Source organism: Pipistrellus kuhlii, unplaced genomic scaffold (genome assembly GCF_014108245.1).
Source record: "Pipistrellus kuhlii isolate mPipKuh1 unplaced genomic scaffold, mPipKuh1.p scaffold_m20_p_2, whole genome shotgun sequence".
Lineage (NCBI taxonomy): Eukaryota > Metazoa > Chordata > Mammalia > Chiroptera > Vespertilionidae > Pipistrellus > Pipistrellus kuhlii.
In genome coordinates this window covers 33,602,146-33,625,390 of record NW_023425515.1, presented here as the reverse complement: position 1 = coordinate 33,625,390, position 23,245 = coordinate 33,602,146, and the positions used below count along the sequence as shown (strand labels likewise).

Here is a 23,245-nt window from a genome sequence, read left to right as displayed (position 1 = left end):
TACAGGAGAAATGGTATTGTGCATCGCTGCCATTTTATTTCCCAACTAAGATGTAAATAGGAACATCTACTTTCTCAATTAGATTTAGCCTTAAAGTAATAAAGTGACTCCATACATGGACATATGCATATGACTTAGAATATAAATTAAAATGCATCAAGACATTTGTTGTTCTTATATTTCTTTTTACCCAGCAATATACCTTCAGAACTGACTTTGATTGTCATATGTCATGTTTGCCTATGCCTGGCCCAAAACTAGAAAATTGCACCCTATGGCTATTTTGTTTTTCTGTATGTAACACGATCACTCTTGGAGGGGGAAACACAGCTGTGAATGTCTTTTAAGTGGGAAAAAAATGTGTTTGAAAAACGCCAGACTTAACAAGCCCCTCTGTAAATGATCCCCTGTAACGATGACATTTTCCCTTCAGAAAGTTGATTTCTTCTAAATGTAAGAAAAGTAAAAGATCTGAAATGTGTCCTTTTAGTTGCTAAGGTGATTACTTTCCATTTGAAAGGTCAGCCCAGGCTTCCATCCTAAAGAGTGGGAACTCTCAAGCCCTTATTCCCTTTATTCATGTTTCTTTGGCTCCTGCAGCAGTAGTGTTTGTGCCTGTGCTGATACTGTGTGTATTAAAAAAAAGGGGCGGGGGGCAGGTGATGTGGGTCCAAAATGATGTGATGTCAAAGAACTGAGAAACTTCATATTATAAGGGAGAGTCAAGAGGAAAGGGGCATATTGAATGCAATAAACAAAACAGTCATTCCACTTTTCTAGCCACAAGGGACATAAGCAATAACTGTAACATGAATCTCTCCATTTTTTTAAAAAAGCTTTTATTCTTCCAGAAACATAATAAAAGGAAAGGTAAAACCCTAATCCAGTCATTTTTCTGCAAAGTAGACTTTAAATGAGTCTTTTTCCATGGCAATTTTATGGATCTCTCCAGCAATCACATTTTGTTTACTCTTTTATTAAATGTATTCTTATTTCAAAAAGTATACCAGGTACAAAGAGAACGCTTAGACCATGCATAATTCCATCCCCCAGAGGACAGGACTTTAATATTTGCTATATGCCTTCTAGGTTTTTGTTCTATAAATATATATATTACATAATTGATAGTTTTAAAAGCAAGACATGCAGTTTTTCTCCTACATGACTTTGTTCTTACTTTCTTGCTTCATGAATTATCTCCCCTTACCCTCTGGTATCTACATTTTTTTGTCTTTACCAATTTCTTCTTGAACAATAAACATACTCAATACCTTTACATTCTTGCACCCTCTTTTTTCTTTTTTGTTTTAACTGTGGAAAGAGCACTTACCCTGAGATCTACCCTCTTAACAAATTTTCCTTCTTTTTATTCAAGCTTTCCTAAGAAAGCTAAGTCCTCTCTCACTATCTTTCTAGTACTCCCTTACTGTCACTACACTCATTAACTTACTCTAATCTTGGTTCCACCTTTATGAATTCTTCTGTTCCTAGTCCTTGAAGACTTCCAAAATGCTAAATATAATTCTTACCCTTTCATTAGCATTTGACACTGAAAGGAATTGTAGGGATAAAATAGGCAGGTTTGGGGAGTTTTAGTTATAAAGAGGGTCCATGGGGGAGGAAGGAAGAGGTGAGGACTTAGAGCTCCCAGAAGGCATACATTCACAGAAAATAAAAATGTGCCACAGGATAAGGTGAGGGAGGAAGACATTCACAGAAGATAAGGAAACACCACAGGGCATGGGGATAGGGGGGGGAATGAAACTTTTACATAAGACAGAGAAATATCCACCCATGGCAGAAAGAGGAAAACAGATTTTCACAGGAGAAACGTTACAAGTAAGGGGGAGAGATAGAGGGTGGCACCACATTGGTTTTGGGCTTTGAAGCTGATATTCTGCAAAAAGAGTAACCGATTAGAAGAGCATAGGATCATAAAGTGAGGAACGGATCTAACTAGAAGGGAGCACGAAGGGACAGAGAACTACAGCCTTTATAAGCCTTAGAAAAAAGGAGTTTGGTGGGTTACCCCCTGGGAACTCCCTCCCTACATGGGAGTTTGTATTCGCTTCCAATAAATTTCTACTCTTTTCACCTATCACATTTTGTCCGTGGCTTCATTATTTGAATCCATCTGGACAAGGACTTTGGAAAGAAAACATTCTTGCATCCTGCTCAGGAAAACAACCCAAATCAGCACTATCCAGAATTCTTTTTCCCTTTGACTGCATTCTCCAGGATCTTTTACACCTTTTACCACTCCTATTCAGCCTCCTTCACTGGGTTTTCTTTGGCCTCTTCTTTACATTTATCATTCTCCAGGACTCTGGCCTTAGTCCTCATCTCTTTGACTCTGTTATATTCTTTATCAAGTTGGTCCATGCCTGTAATTTTGATTATCCCCAGCAATCATGTGTCCTACCTTTTTTCTCTTCTAAGCTATAGACCTGTATTTCCAAATGGTTGACTGGATCTTTCCATGTGGATGAACTTTCTTTTTTTGTTTTGTTTTTTTTAACATATTTTATTGATTTTTCACAGAGAGGAAGAGAGAGGGATAGAGAGCCAGAAACATCGATCAGCTGCCTCCTGCACACCTCCCACTGGGGATGTGCCTGCAATTTCCAAAGTACATGCCCTTGACCGGAATCGAACCTGGGACCTTTCAGTCCACAGGCCCAATGGACACTCTATCCACTGAGCCAAACTGTGGATGAACTTTTTAAAGACAGCAAATTCAGCACATCATCTCCTGTCCCAATTCCTCCTCCCTCCCACAGACACTCTATTCAGTAGAGACACCATTTAATAGCTGTAATAGTGTAAATAGCAGCAAAGACATTTTTAAAAAATACTTCATACAAACTTGACCACTAAAAGAAATAATGATTTCCTTTATTTTGACATCTGTAGTCAGTCACATGTTGCATTTGGGGCTAATTCATACAATTAGCTCTAAAAAAGGACTGCTAAAGAATTTGATAAGTAGGAGTCCATTGGCAATTGTCAAGAATGCAATTACAAGTCAATTGCCACCTGATTGTGATTGGTGTAGAATTGAAGAGAAAAGAGCTTTTGCTAGTAAGAATGGACCACTCTTTCAAGTTTGACAGTGAAGAGATAAGAGAGAGTAAACGAATGCCTTTAGGGCAGCGATTTTCCACAGTGGCAGGCACACTGGTGTGTCTCCTGAATATGTTTTTAAAATTGTTGACATTGTCACAGGTTTTCCTCATTCTTCCCCCTTTTATGCCACAAGAATTTTTAAAATGTGCAACACCTGACTATTTGTCAGAGGCACTGACCTCTTTTCTCTTAGATTGTCAAATTTAAAAAATGACAACAGCTAACACAACAATAGCCATCTGGTGTGAACGACTCAAAATTATATCTTATTTTCTTGTCAGATCATCAAAAATACATTTTTTTTTGGTGTGCCGTAGAATTTTAGTAATTGGTTTATCTGTGCCATTTTATGAAAAAGGTTGAAAATCCCTGCTTTAGGGGAAAGCAGATGTGAGGAAGTCATCTTTCAGGACAGAAAAAACTAAACAACTTTGCAGCTTGCTGGTTAGAAGGTGCTGGAAAAGGCATTAAAGATAGGGAAAATGAGAAGATAGCAACTGAGTACTGACAACCATGAAGAAGAGAATAGGAAGGTCTCTGTACTTTTGTGTACATAATATCTATGTAACATTTGCTTTAATAAATTAGGTCTATTTATCATTCATTGCAGTATTGAATAAATGATAGTAAAAAAAATTCAATGTTCACATGTGATCTTTAACCTTGACATTTATTTTGCCATCTGCAGTTAGACAAAAATTGCAGTTGAGTCAAGTGTATACAATTAACTAAATCATGTGTGTGTGTTTTCCTTTCAAATTGTCCTTCATATATTCCACTCCTAATGAGTATGAAGAATCCTTGTAATTCAACCCAGACACAACTAATATCTTTTAATTCATACTGTTACTTTTTAATAAAACATTATTCTAAAATTGAACATAGGGAGCCTCATATTTCAGGTCTCTAACTCATCAAATTATGTTGTTGTTTTGTTGTTACTTGCAAAATTTTCTTATGTAATGTATTCTTATATCTGCGACCATATATTGTTTTCCTATACAGTTTCCAAGTTTTATGGTTTATTGAATTCAAGTGGGTAAACCTAGCTTTCTGTTCTACTTTTGTGGAGGAACGAATGAAGGGGTGGGAAGCAAAGGGTAAAAAAGGTTAAGGGGAGATGGTGGAATGTCTGCAGAGAGGGGAGCTAGGGTCATCTTCCTTAAGAAAACTACAGATATTATTCAGGGCTATTAAGAAAGTTATTAGCACCAAGAAGGAACTAGATAGTCTTCTTTCCAGTTACTCAGAAAGGATTTAGAAAGGTGTGGGGAAGATGATGGGGGATAAGGATGCTTGGCATTTCAGTGATGGGACACTTATCTCCAGCTAAAAGCTCCTTACGGGGAATGAGGCATTGTCGGCAAATGATGAGTATATTTCCCTTGTGACTTTCCTCACTTTTCCCATTTCAAAGTGTTCCCTGTTTTAGCTCCACTGCACTAGCACTCCCTGCTGAACTGCCCTCAGGTGAGCAGTGCACAAAATCGCTAGTGGGCAGCATGCTGAGGCTGAGGTGGAAAGGGGCCTACCCTCACCGCCTCAGTGGCCAGGGGAGGAGGGAGGAGCACAGGAAGTGATTGTCCTGGGGCTTCTCCTCCCACAGAAGCCCTGCCTCCTCAGGCTCTCAGGCTGGGAGAGTGGAGAGAGGTCAGCTTTCTTTCTCCTTCTAGTTCAGTCCTTTGGCTGATGTGAGAGGCCACGCAGAAAGCGATGGAGTTGCTTTCTGTGCTCGACAAAAGTGCTTAGATAGAAGACAGGGGCTCCCGGCTGGGAGGAGGGAGGCGAGCTGAAGATCCCTGCCCGGGCTGGCTCATCTAAGCAGTCAAAGTGGGAGCTGAGTGCTTGAAAGAGGACTGTGCTCGCACTAGAAATAAGCAGTAAGTGAGCGAATAACCACCTTGGTGCAGAAAAGGCTTAATCCCCGCGGGGGTTATAGGGTAAACTAGGAAATAATTATTTAACTCTAGAGTAAAACTGTAAGAAATCTGCGTACAGTGTGTGCTGTTTGGAGACTAGGGTTTTAAATACAGAATCAGAGCTCTAAATTCCTCCTCCCACTTTTGGAAAATGCCAACTTCTGATTTCAGTAGTTGGAGTTATTATACTCTCCTTTCCTGACCTCGCCTCTCCCTAGGAAAATCTACTGCTGTATCAGATAAAGAGTTGGGATTAAATTGGAAAGGTGGGATGCTGGTATTGGCAGAAACTGCAGCCTTGAATTATGTTCTATGAATTCGGATATTTTTGTATCAATTAGCACTGATTTGCTAATCACAAGAAAATCTGGGGTGGGGCATTAAAAAGGAAAAGTTGAGAGCTTTTAGGACAAAGAGGCTGAATAGTCCTTATGTGTGGGATGAGATATAAAAATGTATATAATTAATAATAGTTGTTTAAAAAAAAGTATTAAACTAGAACAGCATGTCAGAATATTGTGCTTAGATAAAAATTAGTTAGAAAAGAAGATATTTTTGTTTCAATGACTTTTTGTGGTAGCCTAAATGTTCACAATGCTTACAAAGACAAGACAGTGACTCAGGGATACTTCTATGATTGTCATACATTATAAATACTATTGCTGGGCAAAATCTGTGGTTCTCTGGTCAGCAAGTTCTGGCAATGAAGCCACTGCCTCTGCTGCAAAGAATTCTGGGATGTCTGACAGTGACATGGATGGAAGGACCCACATTCCATCTCTACTTAATGTCCTTGTGTCCGGAAATCGAGTCATGCAAATGAGCTACTTGGTACGTATAGATCAATATTTGGAAAAGCATTTCTAAACGTTTTGCATTAGAGGGTCTCTGGACAATATCCTATGGCAACCAGTGGACTAAAAGGATATAAAAGCAAAGTGATAGGAAGAAACTCAGCTTGGTTGAAACCACCTTTGTTCTCTTTGTTCTCCATTAATCCTGAAATGGTTCCTCAAATGAGGACAAGAATAACAATAGAGAAAAGTACTGGGGCCAGCTGTTTTGTTTTAAGTGGCCAAATTCATTAATATATGAATGAGACTGTATTTATGCATCCTAATACTTGAAGATTCAGAAATCTCTTTATTACATACACGAAACACACACACACACACACACACACACACACACACACACACACAAAAAAAAAAAAACAGAAAAATCATAGGTATGTTTATTAAGGAGGAAATATGGAAATCTGGTTTTAATGTTATGGGGGGGGGGGGGGAAGACAAGATTCATGTCCCACACTGTAAACAAATTTATGACTTGTTTCATGAAGGATATCATTTTCTCCCCCAATGAGATAGGGATTCTAATGTGGTACAGTAGGTGCAAACATAAGAAACATTTTTAATTCCCTTAATTCTAGTCAATGTAGCTAACATCTAAAGAAGAAATTGTTTTTTAAAAATAATAACTTTGAACTATAGCTAACTGTATAGCAGTATTTTTCTTTTCCTTTTGTTTCTAGTCCCTTTGTTAAAGTACCTAAAGGAACTTTAATTTCTGAAATTAGGGAGAAATGTGTCATTTCTTGCATTCCCATCAGCAGGGCATTGCAAGAAAGAATAAAAAAGACTCAGATAAATAATCTTTCTCCTATAAGCACAATAAAATGGTTGTCATGATCTATATCCTTTTCTGATGTTAGAAATTTTTTTTCTGTGGGGTAGATAGATGGAGAATGGGCATGGGGAGGAAATGACAAAATGCTAATAAATTCATTATTAAAGATGGTCTGTACTCTTCTAACTTTTCAAACTAATTCTGAAAGTTATTTATCTTTTTAAAATTATTTCTGAGTTGTTTTTACAATGTTCGTTTATATCTGATTTATAAGCAAATGTGTAAAATCTAAAGATTTGTTATCTGAGTTGCAGGATACTGGTCTTATTCTTAAAAATATATAAGGGATTAAAATAAAACATTTAATATTTGAAGGCTTAAGCCTAGTATTACTAACTGCAGTTTTGACCTTTAAGAAAAACATGCTCAGACTCTTAAAGGAATTACTTATATTAAAGTATTAAAGAATCTTTTCTTAAACTACAGAATTTAAAAAAAAAACGCATAACAATATTCAGAGAAGACTAAAGATGTAATTTGTATGGAAGAGGCTAAGCAAAAAAATACTTAATGAATAATTATAAACCAACAGCTTAACAATAAAACATTTGCTATTGTCCATGAGCAACTGACATGAAGAATAATGTATTATGACTAGGGAACAAGGCTAAGTAAACTTTATCTTTTTAAAGTATTAAGTGGGATTTAGATTATTAATGGAAACACACTAAATGATCATTTAAAATTATTCTTTCACAAGAAAAGTAAAGAAAAAGGATATGGAAAACTAAGCAGTGATGAAGACCTCGAGATAATTGTTGATCAAAAGCAGGTAAGTGAATGCTTACATACATTTTCTACTGTTTTGCTGTAGAGTTTTGACAACTGAAGCCTCTGAGCATTCAGCCTGCCCTAACCCAGGCCTGTCTAACCGAGGTCTGCCTAACAAGATAGATTTTGAGAGCTACTAAGCTTCCGCCTACGACGCCTCTGATCCACTGACTTTTGTATGTCAGAGTGTAAGAATGGTGAAAAATAAAGCAGAACAAGACAAGAGGGCTTTTGGAAAATTGAAAGCCCCCTTTGAAAAATGAATCAAAACAGCAATGATAATTTGGTTAGCCAAATGGATTTAAGCAAGACTCAGAAAGTATACTTTTTTGGAAAATGAGAAATGTTACTCTTAGTGTAAAACAATGGATATGATTTAGGGAGATGGAGACAAAAGACTTTAAAAAAAAACTGAAAAGTTTAAAATATATCTACCTATAGACAGACAGACAGACAGATAGATAGATAGATAGATAGATAACCCAATTTAGTTTCTCAACTAGTCTTCAATAAATTTAGAGCTGATGTTTAAAAAACAAAATGAAGCTATTTAATACCTGCAATACTGCCTATAATTTGAGAAACATCTAGCTTGGGTTTTATATGGGCCCATAAGGTGAAATGAAAACTGCTTAATAGACCAAAAACAATGACACGCCAGGTAATGGAAGGTGTCCAGCTTATGCCACTGAATTGGCATCAGCGCTTAACGTCTTTGTTAATTGTCAGGGAGACACACTAACTGCACATTCACTTAATGTATAAGTGGCATTGATTCTGAGGGTGATGTAAACTCAGGTGGAGATAAATAATGCAAAGGGATCTGAGCAGATGAAGAGGTTGGAAAGACAGCAAGCTACAGAAAGGCAAGTTGGATTTGGACAGTTTCCTAATTGTGCATTTGTTTTTGCATTGTGGTGATTGCATTGAAGGAGCAATTGTGTATATTTCTGAAAAGGAAAAATGACCATCAGAAAATAGCACCCAGAAACAGTTAACTTAGAGACTTGCTTGTTAGAACTGGAATAACTGAGATAACCGAAGTGATCTTCTGGGGAAAACTGGCCAAATGACCTCCATAAACAACCTGCAAGTTTTTCTTGCCTTATCTTCACTTTCCGGGTCCAGAATAATATACGGGGGCAGAGAGTGTTTGGCCCTGTATTTCTACTTAGTGCCAAATTGTCAGTTTAGTTAATAAGGTAAGTGGAACTGGAGCCTGATTGCTCCACCGGGCTGTTAGATCTCTTTTGAACTATGCCAGGATTATTACTTGGGGCATGCAATCTCCATCTCCCACAGCCTGGCATTCTGATCAAAGGACCGGCCCTATCTGGTGAATGATGCCATTTGTCATATGATGAGAATATACAGGTCTATGCATTTTCTATTAAAACAAAAAGGTTTTACTTAATTTCTTTCTTAATCGTGTGGCAGGTAATTTTTTACTCTTTTTTGTATTTCTTTAGTTTCATCCTACCCTAAGGCTGCTTTTCTTTTCTTTTCTTTTTTTCCCCCCCTAAAGCTTCTTTTTGTTTTTAACTGAATTCGGGGGTTCTAAAAACTATCAAATTGTACATGGAGATCTTAGCAGTGGAAAGCCCTAGAGAGTCATGGTTCTTTTTATCTCATGGTACCTTTCATAAAACGTACGTTGGTGTGCCCAAGCATATTTTACTAACTGTTAAGGAAGCTTTAAAAAATGAGAGAGAGAGAGAGAGAGAGAGAGAGAGAGAGAGAGAGAGAGAGAGAGAGACCTACTTTACTGCTTTTTCAGAAAACAGCACTTTCTATACCTGAATCAAAGGAGGGAGAATTTTATTGTCCAGTCATTGTTTGCCTCTGTGGTTATCACATTTCCTCTGGTGCCATTGTGCCTGTTGGCACCAGCTGGCAGGGACCCAGCTTTGCTGAATCATTCGTGTCAAACACGTTTCAAAAGATGAGTAATTACGAATATGACTTGGCATTGGTGTTTGCTGTTGGCTCTAAGAGTAGTTCTTCCGTTTGGGGCAGTTTATTTAATGTTGATGTTGTGAGTAAATCCCAGGTCGGACCAATGACAGTGTTGCTACCTGTAAGTAAAATATTTGGGAAAACACTCTAATTAGTCTTTATAATTCTACAAAAAATTCTTCTTGAATTTAAGAGATCAACATGAAAGGTATGTGTGTAAAATGCATGTTTAATATTGCTTCATCTCATAGATTATACATATTATTTATATGCAATCTGATTTTATGTATTGATATATTATTTATATATTATTTATATATTATATATACACACACTATTGGAGAGGAATCTTAATGTTCAATTTATTCTTCCTATCTTTTTCAAAAACAGGCTAGAAATATCTTAGACAATCTTCATACAATTGCAAATAGCTTTTTCAGTAAATGGTGCCAAAAATCTAAAGATTGTAAAACATAGTTAGAGGCTGTGATGGGCGGAAGTCTACTAATCTCATTAAATCTGTCCTTCAGAAGCTGTCACATTACAAATGCTGTGCAAGCTATGTGCCATTTTATCAGCCGTGCAGTCTGGTACTTCCACAGAAAGCCCACAATTTTGCTTATATAAGGAAATTAATAACAGAAGAAGCACAAGAGTACATGTATTCTGTTCTCCCTGGCTGCCCACATTCAAGAGGGTAAAGGTTATTTCTGAGTACAGAGTGCTGGGGCCAGCCTCATTTTCCAGTTCTGTAGGTGTGGGGTGGGGCCCAAGAATTTTCATTTCTAAGTCCTCATCTTCCACTGATGGACCACACTTTGAGGCCCACTGGGTCAAAGGAGATAATTATTGCGGTTCTAAAGAGAAAACAAAAATATATGGCTTGTGATAAATTTGACCTTGTTTAACTGGGCATTACCTTGGAAACCTAAAACCCAGAATTCATAGACATCCAACAAAATAATGCTGAAAACAAGAAAACTACAACCATGTACAACCAAAGTTGCCTTTAAAGACCCAGTTTTCCAGTCTGACTGAATTCCACTTGGTAGCCTTGTGCTCTCAGATCTTTTCTTATTTGTAAAATAATACTTTGCTCTTTCTACCTCCTACTGTTTCTTTGAGATAAAATTTGTAACAGTACTCTTTGAACTGTAGATCATTGTGATTTTCATTAGCTAGTCATTATCACCTGTATTCATTTACCTTATCTGCCAAAACAAAATACCATAGATTGGGTGCTTAAAATTCCTCCCAGCTGTGGAGACTGGGTGCTTGAAGGACAGGCATTTATTTCTCCAAGATCAAGATGCTGGCCCATCCTGAGGGTTTCAGAAGAGCCTTTTCCTGGCTGCTTTCTCTCTGCATCCTCGCTTGGCAGAGAGAGACCTCTGGTGTCTCTTTCCGTTTTATGGGGGCCCAGCCCTTATGGCCTCATTTCACCTTTATCACCTCCTCACAGGTCCTGTCTCCAGATACAGAGTCACATTCAAGGTTAGGGCTTTAATGTGAATTTGAGAAAGGGGTACACATACAGTCCATGAAACTACCCCATAAACTCAGTTCTAGCAAACAGGACCATTGAGTCCTAGCAAGGTGATCAAGATACCTTGCGGCCCTGGTCAGGTACAGAGAGAGCACTGGAAGCCAGCTCTCCCATCACTGCCATTCCACACAGCCCCTCTACCCTTGCCCATTACTGGTCATCCCATGTGAGTCTTAAAAAGCTGTTTTGCTTCAGTGCTCTAATTATATAAAATAACAATCTACTGGGAATTATTATAATTGGCCAATATTTATTTATCAAACCTTCACAGGGACAACCTTCTCCTCACACTTTTTAACTATTTATTTCCCTCTTGGCCCCTGTGGCTTTGCCAAGGGAGAAAGGCCCTTCAGTGCAACTGTATACAGAATTACAGCTAAAAGGTACTGTTGACATCTACTTATTTCTTCCCTTCCCTACCCAGCCTCCTTAGGGAGAGCCTCTCACCAGGCATGAGAAGCACCGTGGAGAGAGACAACACATACTTTTCTTAGTCCATAACCTTTCTACGAGTGTCCTTTTAAATGTGTAGGAGAAGCCTACACAGAAAGCCAAGGAAACTAGACTTTCTGTGATCTTTCCCTGAAGGACAAGAAGACACAAACTAGAGCCATCCCCTTGTGTTTCCAGTAGCAAATAAGCCTTTGAGTAGGATTGCAGTGCTGTCCTAGTGGTCCTTGTGGGAATGGATCCTCAAGAGGAAAATGCAGGTCAACACGAAATGAAAATGGAATCATAAGAAAAACAGATTAATGGGAGATGATAGCCACTTCTTTCTGGTGCTAGTGGAGTGTGATCATACCCACCCAGAAGCTGCCGAGCTGAATCTAACTCCTGAGCAGTAAAAGGGATGTGGATGATCTGTTTCTCTGCCTTGTACTCAGCACCATCTAGCCATTGATATGTACTCTGCCATATCAATGCAGTGACTTAATCCAAATATAATTCAGATGACCTTCACCTCTGAGGAGACTTGTGAAGCATGAGTGTCCTATGACAACAACTGTCTCTCAGTGTTGTTCTACTGCTTTCCCTGGGTACCTTCTTGGAACTCTGCACTTGGTCACCAAGAACAGAAAACCCTCTAGAAGTGCAGGAAGTGACAACCTTGAGGTTCTGAACCAGTCTGCTCTGAATCATGGGAAGAACAAAACACCTTATGCAGTATACTCACAGCAGACAAAGGATCATTAGCATTTTCCTCAGGAAAGAGTGATCGATGAGCAATGGTTCAATGGGAAAAAAGCCTTATGTAGTTGTAGTGAGAGAGACTGAAGCTATTCAAATTTTCTATCTATCTGAGATCTGCATTGGAGTAAACAAATATTCACGACTATAGCCCAGTCAATGCTGTCTTGTCTATGAAGATATTTATCATCAATAAATATTGCACAAGCAAGGGGGAAAGTTTCCCACTAGGTTAAATTGAAATATTACTGGAATAAAGCATGATCACTCTGTATTTTATTCCTAAATAGTCTTTATTTGTGTCAGGTAATATAAAAATAACTGAGCGACATAATTTTGGAGAACAAAAAATCAGAGTATCTTACTTTACATCCCCCCCACCTTCAACTTAGTGTACTGATTCACTTAATCATCACCTGACTCTAGGAAGGACAGCAAGGGCAAGCCTAATATCTAAATTTCTCAACTTCAGACTGAGGTCTGAAGGTAGAAGGCCAGAAGATATAAAGGGTCATGCATACGAGGACAGAGGCAGGCAAGAAAGAGCTGAAGAGGAGACCATTTCTCGCCTTTGCTTCGCCACTGACTAAACAGAAAGCCTTGGAGGGAGCAATTTAGGTTCTCTGAGTTCCTTCCTTAATCTGCAAAATGAAATACTGCCCTCTGGCTCAGTTGTCTGCTGTAATGTTCAGACAGAATGGCCTTCAGGAGTGCCTGTGCCTGGCATAGCCTCCTGTGGTCAGAGCCAAGGCTAGCCTTCAGGGCCACCGTATTTTGTCTTATGCTCTGTCCACCAGCAACTCAAGCTTCCTGCACGATGAGCTGGAAACCATTGTTGTAGCATAAGGTTTTCACTGTGCTCATTCTGACTGCTTTACTGTTGAGCATTCTGCATGCCTTCTGCAGGACACTGTCACATACTTGATTCTTGTACACTTGGGGGCTGCTGGTTCCTCCATTGCTCCACATGTGTAGCACCATAAGGATAACAAGGATGTTACAGAGCAGTTAAGAGCAGGGCCTTCTCAGTCAAGAATCTGAATGAAAACTGGCCAGGACCATGTAGTAGCTGTATTACCTTAGAGTAGGGGTGTCGAACTCAATCAGAGAAGGGGCCAAAAATCTAAAATCCAGCCTAAATCGCGGGCCGAATGGTTTACTGAACAGTCATAAACTGTCATTGTGATGGAAATGCAGCGGAGTGCAATGATGACAGCGCGGTGCGGGCCACATTGCAAGGCCTGGCGGGACGGATTTGGCCCGCGGGCCTTGTGTTTGACACATGTGCCTTAGAGAAATGAACCAGCCTCTCTGAGCCACAAGGCTGCTCTACTATGAAGTGGGGGGAAATACCATCTACTTCAAAAGTAACTGGGAGGATAAATAGGTTTTTGTATGTAAATGCTTCACAAAGTGTGTGGCAGGTGGTAAGTGCAGGAACGATGGTGGGTGGGTGGTGGGAATTGATGGTAAAACTCTTAGGTCTATCAGCTGTAGAATCCTCTTGGATTTCTTCAGGACTGAGTTATAATAATTCTAGACAGTAAAACCTATTCTAAGCTCATAGATACAAAAGTCCCCTTGGATCAGCCAAGTATAGGAATGAAGGGAATAGACTGTGTAAGAAAAATAGAGAGTGAATAAGACAGTGGCTAATGTCATAAGCTGACCCCTCTAGAGGGGGGCAGTAACTACCGGCTCCTCCTAATTGCCATCTTGTTGGAAATGAGCTCAGTGTCACCATGCATATTAATTTTTCAAGAGAAGGAATCTGCTCCTCTTTTAAATGTTTATAACCAGTTTTATGTTTTCTAACAGTGTGTAGTCACACAGAACCTTCTGAGTCTGCATCCAATCCTGGGGCCCCATGTGGATGGATGCCTGTTACACTCATGAGGCTCTAAGGTAGGGGTGTCGAACTCAATCAGAGAAGGGGCCAAAATCTAAAATCCAGCCTAAATCGCGGGCCGAATGGTTTACTGAACAGTCATAAACTGTCATTGTGATGGAAACGCAGCGGAGTGCAGTGATGACAGTGCGGTGCGGGCCACATTGCAAGGCCTGGCGGGACGGATTTGGCCCGCGGGCCTTGTGTTTGACACATGTGCTCTAAGGTCAAAGCCTGGATGGGCCTCCGCCTCCCGCTGCTGTTTCCCTCCTGCTTTACACACTCCCCCCAGCAGGCTGCAACCTCGTTGTTGATCTGATAAAAATAATAGATGTTAAGGTATCATTGTTAGGTGGCCATAAGACCCTCCAGGAAGTTTAAGTACCTCAAAAGGAAACCAGTTACCTATACTGTGAAAAATCCTCATTTGACAAAAGGAGTTGGGTGGATATTATAAGCAAAAGGTATTGTTGATATTTCCACCTACTCAGGACTTTTGCTACCTTGTACTCTTTTTAAAATATATATATATATTTTATTGAATTTTTACAGAGAGGAAAGGAGAGGGATAGAAGAGATAGAGAGCTAGAAATATCGATGAGAGAGAAACATCAACCAGCTGCCTCCTAAACACCCCCCACTAGGGATGTACCTGCAACCAATGTACATGCCCTTGACCAGAATCCAACCTGGGACCCTTTGGTCCGCAGACCAATGCTCTATTCACTGAGCCAAACCAGTTTAGGCTACTTTGTACTCTTGTTCACTTAGCATCTCAGTGAGTAACCAGGTACCAACACTGAGTAGCCTGCACCCAGCCTTCCTTCACAAGTCCACCTTCCCCAACTTTCCCAGCAGGAATGCACCTCACCAGCTGTTGATATCTGTAATCACCAACCAAGGCCTTGAGTTACCAACCTCAAGAGCAACAAACACCCGAAATGCCATTACATGTCTTTATTTTAGGGTATTGTTCAGCCTATGGTCATCACATGTGGCATAAAAGAAAAAAACTGGACTTGCAAGTTGGAAAAATATGCAGGTGTTAAGTAACCTTCGAATAGCTCTTTTTGTTTGTTCTTTTTAAACTAATGGGGGAAAATGCCCACAGCATGTTTAGTCCCCGAGAAAAGAAACACAAAATGGAAATGACAGGAGCTGACATGCCGGGCGTAAAAATGATGTGATATATGAAAATAACACTCAGAGACAATAACACTTAAAAAAAAAAAAAAAGTAGAGTCAGCCCTTAGAAATATAACTTGAAAAGACACCCATTCAACCTTCACTGTGGAAGGTCTGTTGTGCTTTTACTGCTGTGTGGGGTGGTGGGCGTCATGTTTCTATTGTTGTAAGTAGGAGAATCTGATCAATATGAGGACTGTGGCCATTAGAGCTGAAAGGAACTTCAGAAGGTAACCTAAGCCAGAGGCTTTTACATTGTGCTCTGTGGACCCCATTCCCAGCCCTTTTGAGCAGAGGGGCATGGTCTATGTGAGTGATGCTACCCCTTAGAGAGCAAGTCAAGCCCCTGGGTGTACAGACAAGCTTCGTTTGATTAAAGCGTGCAGCTCTTCCAAAGTGTAATTATATCGGTTGTGGTTCAGTCGAAATAAGCGAGTCTCAAAATAGGGAAGTAGCTTGGCTGTGTCACCAAGTTATTTCATGGCACAGGAAATATTCAAACGTGGGTCTGCAGCAGCCTCTAGTCTTGGGCTCATTCATCTACCCCATCACTGCCTTCCTACATTAAGCTGCTTCTTATCCTCTCTTCTGAACTCCCTCTTGTCGGTAAGCCAAGCACACCAGTCAGCCAGAAAAATCTCTCGAGAGGTGTGTATTTCAAGGGCTCAGCTAACGCTGTTACATTTGTCTGATAGATTTTTATGAAAGGGTGTTTATATGAAAAGCTTCCCCATCCTTCATAAAGAGGTTCTCACAAACTTTGTGACAAAATCCCAGTCTGTCTCAGGGTGCAGGTATCATAGTAAAGATTTTAGAGGTGGAATTTGAATCTCCTAAGATATGCTAACTGGATTCTCAGGTTCCCTCTCCATATTGAAGCAGTCCTGGATCAGGGCATCCTCTGCCCTCAATTGGCTGAGGGGACTATGAACCGTGTCCACTGCTCAGCATCCGGCTTCCAAGTCCCTCCGTTTGGAACTGAGCTGCCAGCGCTTTTGTCTGATGAACCCTGCAGGTGAACTCCCTGACGATGGGTTGGACCAGCGTTTCCTGTCATCTGGGCTTTGAAAACCCGTCTCGGGAAATATTTATACTGGAAATGATTTGTTACAGATTCACAGCCTGATCAATGAAGATGACAGAGGAACTGACAGGCAAGGCAACATTTTCTTCCTTATTTTAATCCTTAAACAGCAGAGAGAGTTTAGAATACACTTCCCTTCCTTCTTCTTCTGACTCTGAACCTGCCTGTGCTCTGTCATTGCCTTGACCTTGTCATTTCTGTGGCTGTGCTTGGATTTCTCCCCACCAGACTTGGCAGTACGTGTCTTTTCCTTTCTGCTCAGCGCACTCTGACCCCGCCTCTGGAAGGTGTCTCTGATTCTGACATTACATATATATAAGGCTTGACAGAAACGCGGTTCTTACAGACCTGATTTTTTTTTTTTTAATGCTTCCTTCCCTGTCGCCAAAACAGCTCTCTAATTCTGTCATTTCCCTTTTCGGTCATTAATTTTTCACATGGTGTACACCCAATCAGAGTGAGCACCACTTCCTATCTTGTGATCTAGGAAAAACACGTGCATATAGAAGTGATCATTCAGTATACAATTATTATTTATTCCTCGTCATGGTATTCTTTGTACCAGATGATCTCATTCTTGAAATATATGAATAAGTGACTTATTAAGGGATGGTGAGACAATGGACCATCTCGGCTTTGTGCTGGATGTTCTGAGTAGAAAAAAAAAAACACACTCATTCATCACTTGTTCTAACAAAATTATCTCATTTGTATAATTGGTGAGTGATTAATGAATTCTTATTGTAGAAAAACACTGAGCTTGGAAGTAGTTCTCTTCCAGTCAAGGTTGTCCAGTTATCACTTCCTTGCATTCCTGGCTTCTGTCATTAAATTTTAAAGGTGCCTCTGAAATTGCTGCATTACGTTTTTGTGAACTGTGGGCATAGTCTCCGGGGCAGGAAAAAGAGTGGTGGTGCATCCACTGATATATAGTTTTTTTAATCCAGTTGCTTAGTACAGGATAAGACACATTGAAGCTCACAAATAGGCTTAGGTAGTCTTACATGTTTAAGCTAAAGATGTAAAACCTTGAACACTGCACTTTTCACGAAAGGAATCGATTTGTTTTTCACTATGTGAATGAGCAATCTTAGCCTTCCGTACAGACTCCAGGGATGAACCACGGTAGCCATCCAAGACCTGTTCTATGGATCCCAACTCCATGGATCCCAACGCTCCTTGACTTAGTACCAGCCCAGAGGGGGCAGGAACTTGATGCTTCTCACTGTCTCCCAAGTAAAATGCAAACGCCTCACCAAGACCGGTATGGCTCAGTGGATAGAGCATCTGCCTGCGGACTGAAGGGTCCCAGGTTCGGTTCCGGTCAGGGGCATGTACCTTGGTTGCGGGCACATCCCCAGTGGGAGGTGTTCAGGAGGCAGCTGATCGATGTTTCTCTCTCATCTATGTTTCTAACTCTCTATCCCTCTCTCTTCCTCTCTGTAAAAAATAAATAAAATATATTTTTTAAAAAATACAAATGCCTCAGTTAGGTGTGCAGGGCATGCATGATGCAGCCCCGGGTGCCCTGTCATCCTCACTGGGTGCCACCTTGACTCCATGCCCCTTCATACTGAAACGTTGGAGCACCCCACGTGTGCACTGCTATTTCTCCCGTTTGTCTTTTCCCTAAGCATGTGCATGTGTATAGCTTAGATCACCCATCTTCCAACGCTTCTCCTAGAAGCAGAGGGTGTAGGCTGGAGGGAGGGAGGCCTCCTCATAGTTCCAATCAAGGCAGAATGCTAAGAGAGGAAAAGGAGGAAGACCAAGTCCCCCTTGGCTTTGTAGGTGGGCCGACTTCCTAACCCTATCAATGTGGGGGGAAAGGAGAAAAGAAAAGACAAGAATAAAGTCTTTTCCGGAAAAGAAGAGAGAGCAAATGGAAAAAAAAAAATCGGAGAACCTATTGCTTATAGAAATTTGATATGCAAGAAGTGTTGCTGTGTCTTCCGGGGGTTGGTTTGTGGGAGGGGGTATGGTTACATTTATATGCTTGTAAATTCTGTTGTTCTAAAGAGTATGGGCTTGATTCTACCTGTTGCCAAGGTCGTCCTTCCATGTGATAAACGAGGGAGAGCGGCAGAGCGTGCAGTCAGCTCAGGGGTGCATCACTTTCAGTGTTTGGAGTGACCCCCTGGTGGGGATCATATGCTCAACAACTGATTCTAAGGAAAACTATGCAGACAAAGTAAATTGCCTTTTCTTTTTCTCTATTATGGGGTAATTTAAAATCACTTCCAGGGGAAGGCAAACAGGATACTGTTTTGAAGAAAAAATAATAATAATAACAGTATTTCCATGGAAATTATTTAAACTTGTAGTTCACTCATTTGTTTTACAGAACATTTTGGACCACCTACTTCTTGCTAGGTGCTTGCCAGGTGCTGGGGCACAGAGATGCATAAACACAGCTGTGGCCTTAAGAAGCCCACAGTTGCCAAAACCGGTTTGGCTCAGTGGATAGAGCATCGGTCTGCGGCCTGAAAGGTCCCGGGTTCGATTTCAGTCAGGGGCATGTACATTGGTTGTGGGCACATCCCCAGTGGGGGTGGGGGGTGTGCAAGAGGCAGCTGGTCGATGTTTCTCTCTCATCGATGTTTCTAGCTCTCTGTAAAAAATCAATAAAATATTTTAAAAAATCAATAAAAGTCCAGTGCAGACCTTCCCTCGGTGGACAGTTAGGTCCCAGCGCCGCGACCACGCTGGAGCCCGGGACTCCCAGGGAGCACTTGGGACTCTGCCATGTGCATAGTTCCCTAGCCACGGTCAGGAGAGAGTCCCAGTCTTCTTATCCCCAAAGCCCAAGTCCCATCCAGAGTCCCTGGATGGGACTTGGGCTTTGGGAACAAGGACTAAAGAGATTTCCAGAGCCTGGCTACTCAGAGAGGTTCCCTGGCCAGCAACATGAGCATCGCCTGGAGATGGTTAGAGATGCATGTTCTGAGCCTCACACTGCCTCAGTGTTCCTGAAAGCAGGCCCGGGAATCCATTTAACAAGTTTTCCGAGGGATTCCTAGGCACTGGTTTCAGAAGTACTGTACTTAGATTATTCAAATTTCTGACATCAAGAAAGGATCCATTATTATTTTGGTGAGGACATAGCACCTTTATTTCCTAGCATTTTACCTGTATGTCCCTCAGCTTGCAAATATTCCTCCTGGTCTCATTCATTAAAGTGAACCTACTCAGTAATCAATCCTATAACCCAGGTTGTTACAAAACGGAAACAGAAATGATGGAGTCTAAGAGGTTAAGCTTGTTAACCTTCAAAAAAAAAATGTATTCGTGTGTGTGTGTGTGTGTGTGTGTGTGTGTGTGTGAAAAAGACGGGAGGGAGGGAGGCAGGGAGGGAGGGAGGGAAGGAGGGAGGAAGGGAAGGGAAGGAAAGAGGGAGGGAAGGAGGGAGGGAGGGAGGGAGGGAGAGAGGGAAGGAAGGAGGGAGAGAGGGAAGGAAAGAGGGAGGGAGAGAGGGAAGGAAGGAGGGAGGGAGGGAGAGAGAGAAGGAAGGAGGGAAGGAGAGAGGGAGGGAAGGGGGGAGGGAGGGAGGGCTGAATACAATTATAAACAGGAATACCTTAAAGAAAATCCATGAGAAAGGACAGTAGCCCAGTCTCTTTGGATAAATACCCACCTGCGAGGCTGCTGGGACATTGCAATGCACTGAGTGCAGGACCAGGTGACAGAGAGCTTTCTAAGGTAAACAGTAAAAGGCCCGTATTGCATTGGGTTGCTACATGTTTCGAGTCTTCCCATCTGAGGGGTTTCTCATGATAAGTCAAATCCTTTGTGCCTCGGATTACCTCTGGGCTCATTAAAAAAAAAAAAACAAAAAAAAAAAAACCATCTTTGAAACACAGCCAGAAAGTCCTTCATTTGTGGAGCACCTTTCTGCTATGGGAATGGATTGCTGGGCTCTGAAAATGTCACTCCCACAGGAGCTGACCTTTCTTTTGGCCAGAGTCCCTGCTGAAAAGCTGGTTTATCCCAAGTTGGCAGATCTCCAGTTCCCTTGCATGGCCATCTAGAAAAGTGGTCTAAGAATTGATACTCTGCCACCGTTTTAGACCTTCACCAGACACCACTCTTCCCCTCCAGGCTCCTCATGATCTCAGCATCCTCCCAAAAGCAACACCCTGGCCTTCCTCCATGAGCCTTTCCTGTTAGTGCTAGAGGGCTGACACTCTCCCCTGGCACTCTCCCTGGGGTCCCGTCACACTGGTTATTATGCTCTGAGTGTGAGTATACAAAACCCTCCTCAGAAACTTTGAGCAATGTAAAAAGGATCACCCTTGCTCTGAAGGGTGATCCTCTCACTTCTGCATAGTCATAAGCACAATTTTAATTTTTTGCACAGTTGCAGTCAGTATGCATTTAATTTTGTACCTGCTTCTCTATGTAACATTATGGCAAACTCCTTTTCCACATTGTTATTTAGTTTGTATAAGCGTCAGTTTAATGGTTGCCTTACATTGGATCAGGGTGAACCTTAGCCATGCTCTTCCCACCACTCTGCCTGGCTTGTGTAGTGAGCATCCAAATCTTTCCCTTCGTCTTTCAGGATACAAGTTATCAAATGAAAAAGGAAAGAAGGGGAGGGCAAGAAAATCATGTACATTAGACATATACAGATTGACCATGAATTATGCATAATGTTTGTGGGAATTTGCACCATGTCATCTTTTCATATCCTTGCTGCACCTTTAAGTATCACTGGAGATGCCGCCATGCATATTGCATTGCTCTCATAAAACCTCCATTCTAAATCACATCCTACATGACAGTTACACAGGATTCTGCTTCCTGAGCTGACCACAGCCAAATCACAAAGCATGGATTTGCATAAATTTGGTTTGCATGAATATTTAAGTTTGCTGAGAAGGGAAATTGACTAAATATTGTTCGAGTCACGCATAACTTGGGTTATAATTTACTTTGGCAGCATATGCATTTTGGAAACAGGTGTATGGAACCACTAGGGTATTCCTGTGCCAAAAATATATATAGATATTGAAAGACCCATATTAAAGTCTAAGCAACTTATATGAAGAGGGTGCCACTAAGAAATTAGCCCTATAATTTCTTCATATTGAAAGGTAGTGACAGAAATAATTGTGAATGCATTATAGAATAAATAGTCTTTTGGTACGCATTCTAGATTTTTAATTTTTTGCTGGTGTTCCACAATATAAAACTCAAGTTCCTGGCTCTGCCAATGACTTTCTGTTTGACCTTGAACAAATCTCTAAGCCTTGACTTCCCTATCAGCAAAAGGATATTTTCCGTAATTCTATCTCACAAGAATTCTGGAAGAACTGCATAAAAAATAAACCTAAAAAAAACATAATCCTCTGAGCCACTCAAGAGGATTACTTCCTGTGAGTAAGTCTAAGACAGTATCATCTATAAGGAAGCTGCTCACTAATGCCCTGGGGTTATGAATCAACCTCTTGTGTTAAAGGGCAATTTAAAAATAAAATCCCCTGTAGAAAAATGAACACTTCCATAATTATTACTTTTAGACCAGTAACACTGGGGAGGGAGGCAAAATGTAACTTAACTGCATGAGTTTATGGGCGATAGAATTACATTGCATTTCTTTTTGAATTGTTGTTTTGTTTCGTGTTTTTTTTTTTTTTTTAATTTTCTCTCTATTGGTAATAAGAGGAAAAGTAGATACATTTTTATATTTATACTAGAGGCCTGGTGCATGAAAATGCATGCACTGGAGGGGGGGTTCCCTCAGCCTAGCCTGCCCCCTCTCACAGTCCAGGAGCCCTCAGGAGTGGGAAGCAAACTGGCAATCAGGGGAAGGTGATTCCCCATTCACCTCTGCTGCTGCCACTGCTGGCGGCACAAGCCTAAGCCAGTGCTGCCTAGGCAGCCCTGGGTGGCTGGGAAGCTGCCATCTGAGGCTTGGGCAGGCCCTGGGTGGCTGGGAAGCCACCATCCAAAGTTTACCTGTGCCTCAGGCCAGCCCTGGGCTGTTGGGGGTCTGTGGGGACTGGGGGACTCAAGAGGCAGGCTTGCAGAGCAGCTGAGTCTGCCTGAGGGTGGGCCCAGTCTTGCTACACACCTGCCACCCTGGTAGGGCTGAGGGGACTGTGTGCCGCCATCTTGTGCCTGTGGGTACCACCATCTTTGAGGGCAGGGCAATCAATTAGCATATACCCTCCTTATTGGCTGTGGTTGCCACCATCTTTGTGACAGGGTGAGGGTCAATTAGCATACCCCCTCTTTATTGGATAGAATTTTTCAACTCTCTTGAAAAGATTACTTTATAAATAGGGAGTTCCAAAGACATAACCTTGATGTTTTTATCATGGCTGATTCTAATTTTTTAATGACCACATTGTTTTCCCCTGGAATAACCAAACTTATGCTGAGGCATCTAATCTTTATTGTGTAGCCAGAAAATCACATATTACAAGTAGAAACAACATAGCTGTTCCCAAGATGAATTGAACACCTGAGCCTTCTTTAAAACAAGTTAAAATTGTGTGGAACTCACAATCAGAAAAGTCACCTAATATCTCTCAAAACAGAGAATCCAAATAGCTTCAGTAAGGTGCCAAAGCAAAGAAAAATGCCCTCCTACAGAGTAAGTTGACATTTTGAACTACTCTAATTTGAAGGAAATTAGGCCCTTTATCAATAAGTAGTCTTCAGAGCAGATACTTCAGGATATCCTGGTGCAAAAGGTTAGAAACCATAAATGAGTTTGTATTATTCTTTCTTATTTAGAAATCTGTTTCTGACATCACAAGAGAGGTTCTCAGTCAGTGTTCTTGGAATTCCCAGCCTATCAGAAAGGAAAAATAATCCAAAAACAAGCAAATAAAAAAACATATGGAAGCCAAAACCCATTTGGCTCAGTGGATAGAGCCTCAGCC

The 23,245-nt window shown here is 41.0% G+C and overlaps 1 protein-coding gene across 6 annotated transcripts in view; it reads left to right on the top strand.

The window, feature by feature from the left end:
• PEX5L (peroxisomal biogenesis factor 5 like) overlaps positions 1–23,245 on the top strand; it is a 225,569-nt gene that overhangs the window by 58,643 nt on the left and 143,681 nt on the right. For 2 of the 6 annotated variants that reach the window (XM_036444668.2, XM_036444664.2), the window contains exon 2: positions 7,435–7,506. The exons of 2 other annotated variants lie outside the window; for them this stretch is intronic. In XM_036444668.2, the coding sequence (XP_036300561.1) occupies positions 7,435–7,506 (72 nt within the window). Of the gene's footprint in view, positions 1–4,802; positions 5,877–7,434; positions 7,507–23,245 lie in introns of those variants that run through there. 2 more of the 6 variants (XM_036444662.2, XM_036444663.2) reach the window with 2 other exon arrangements.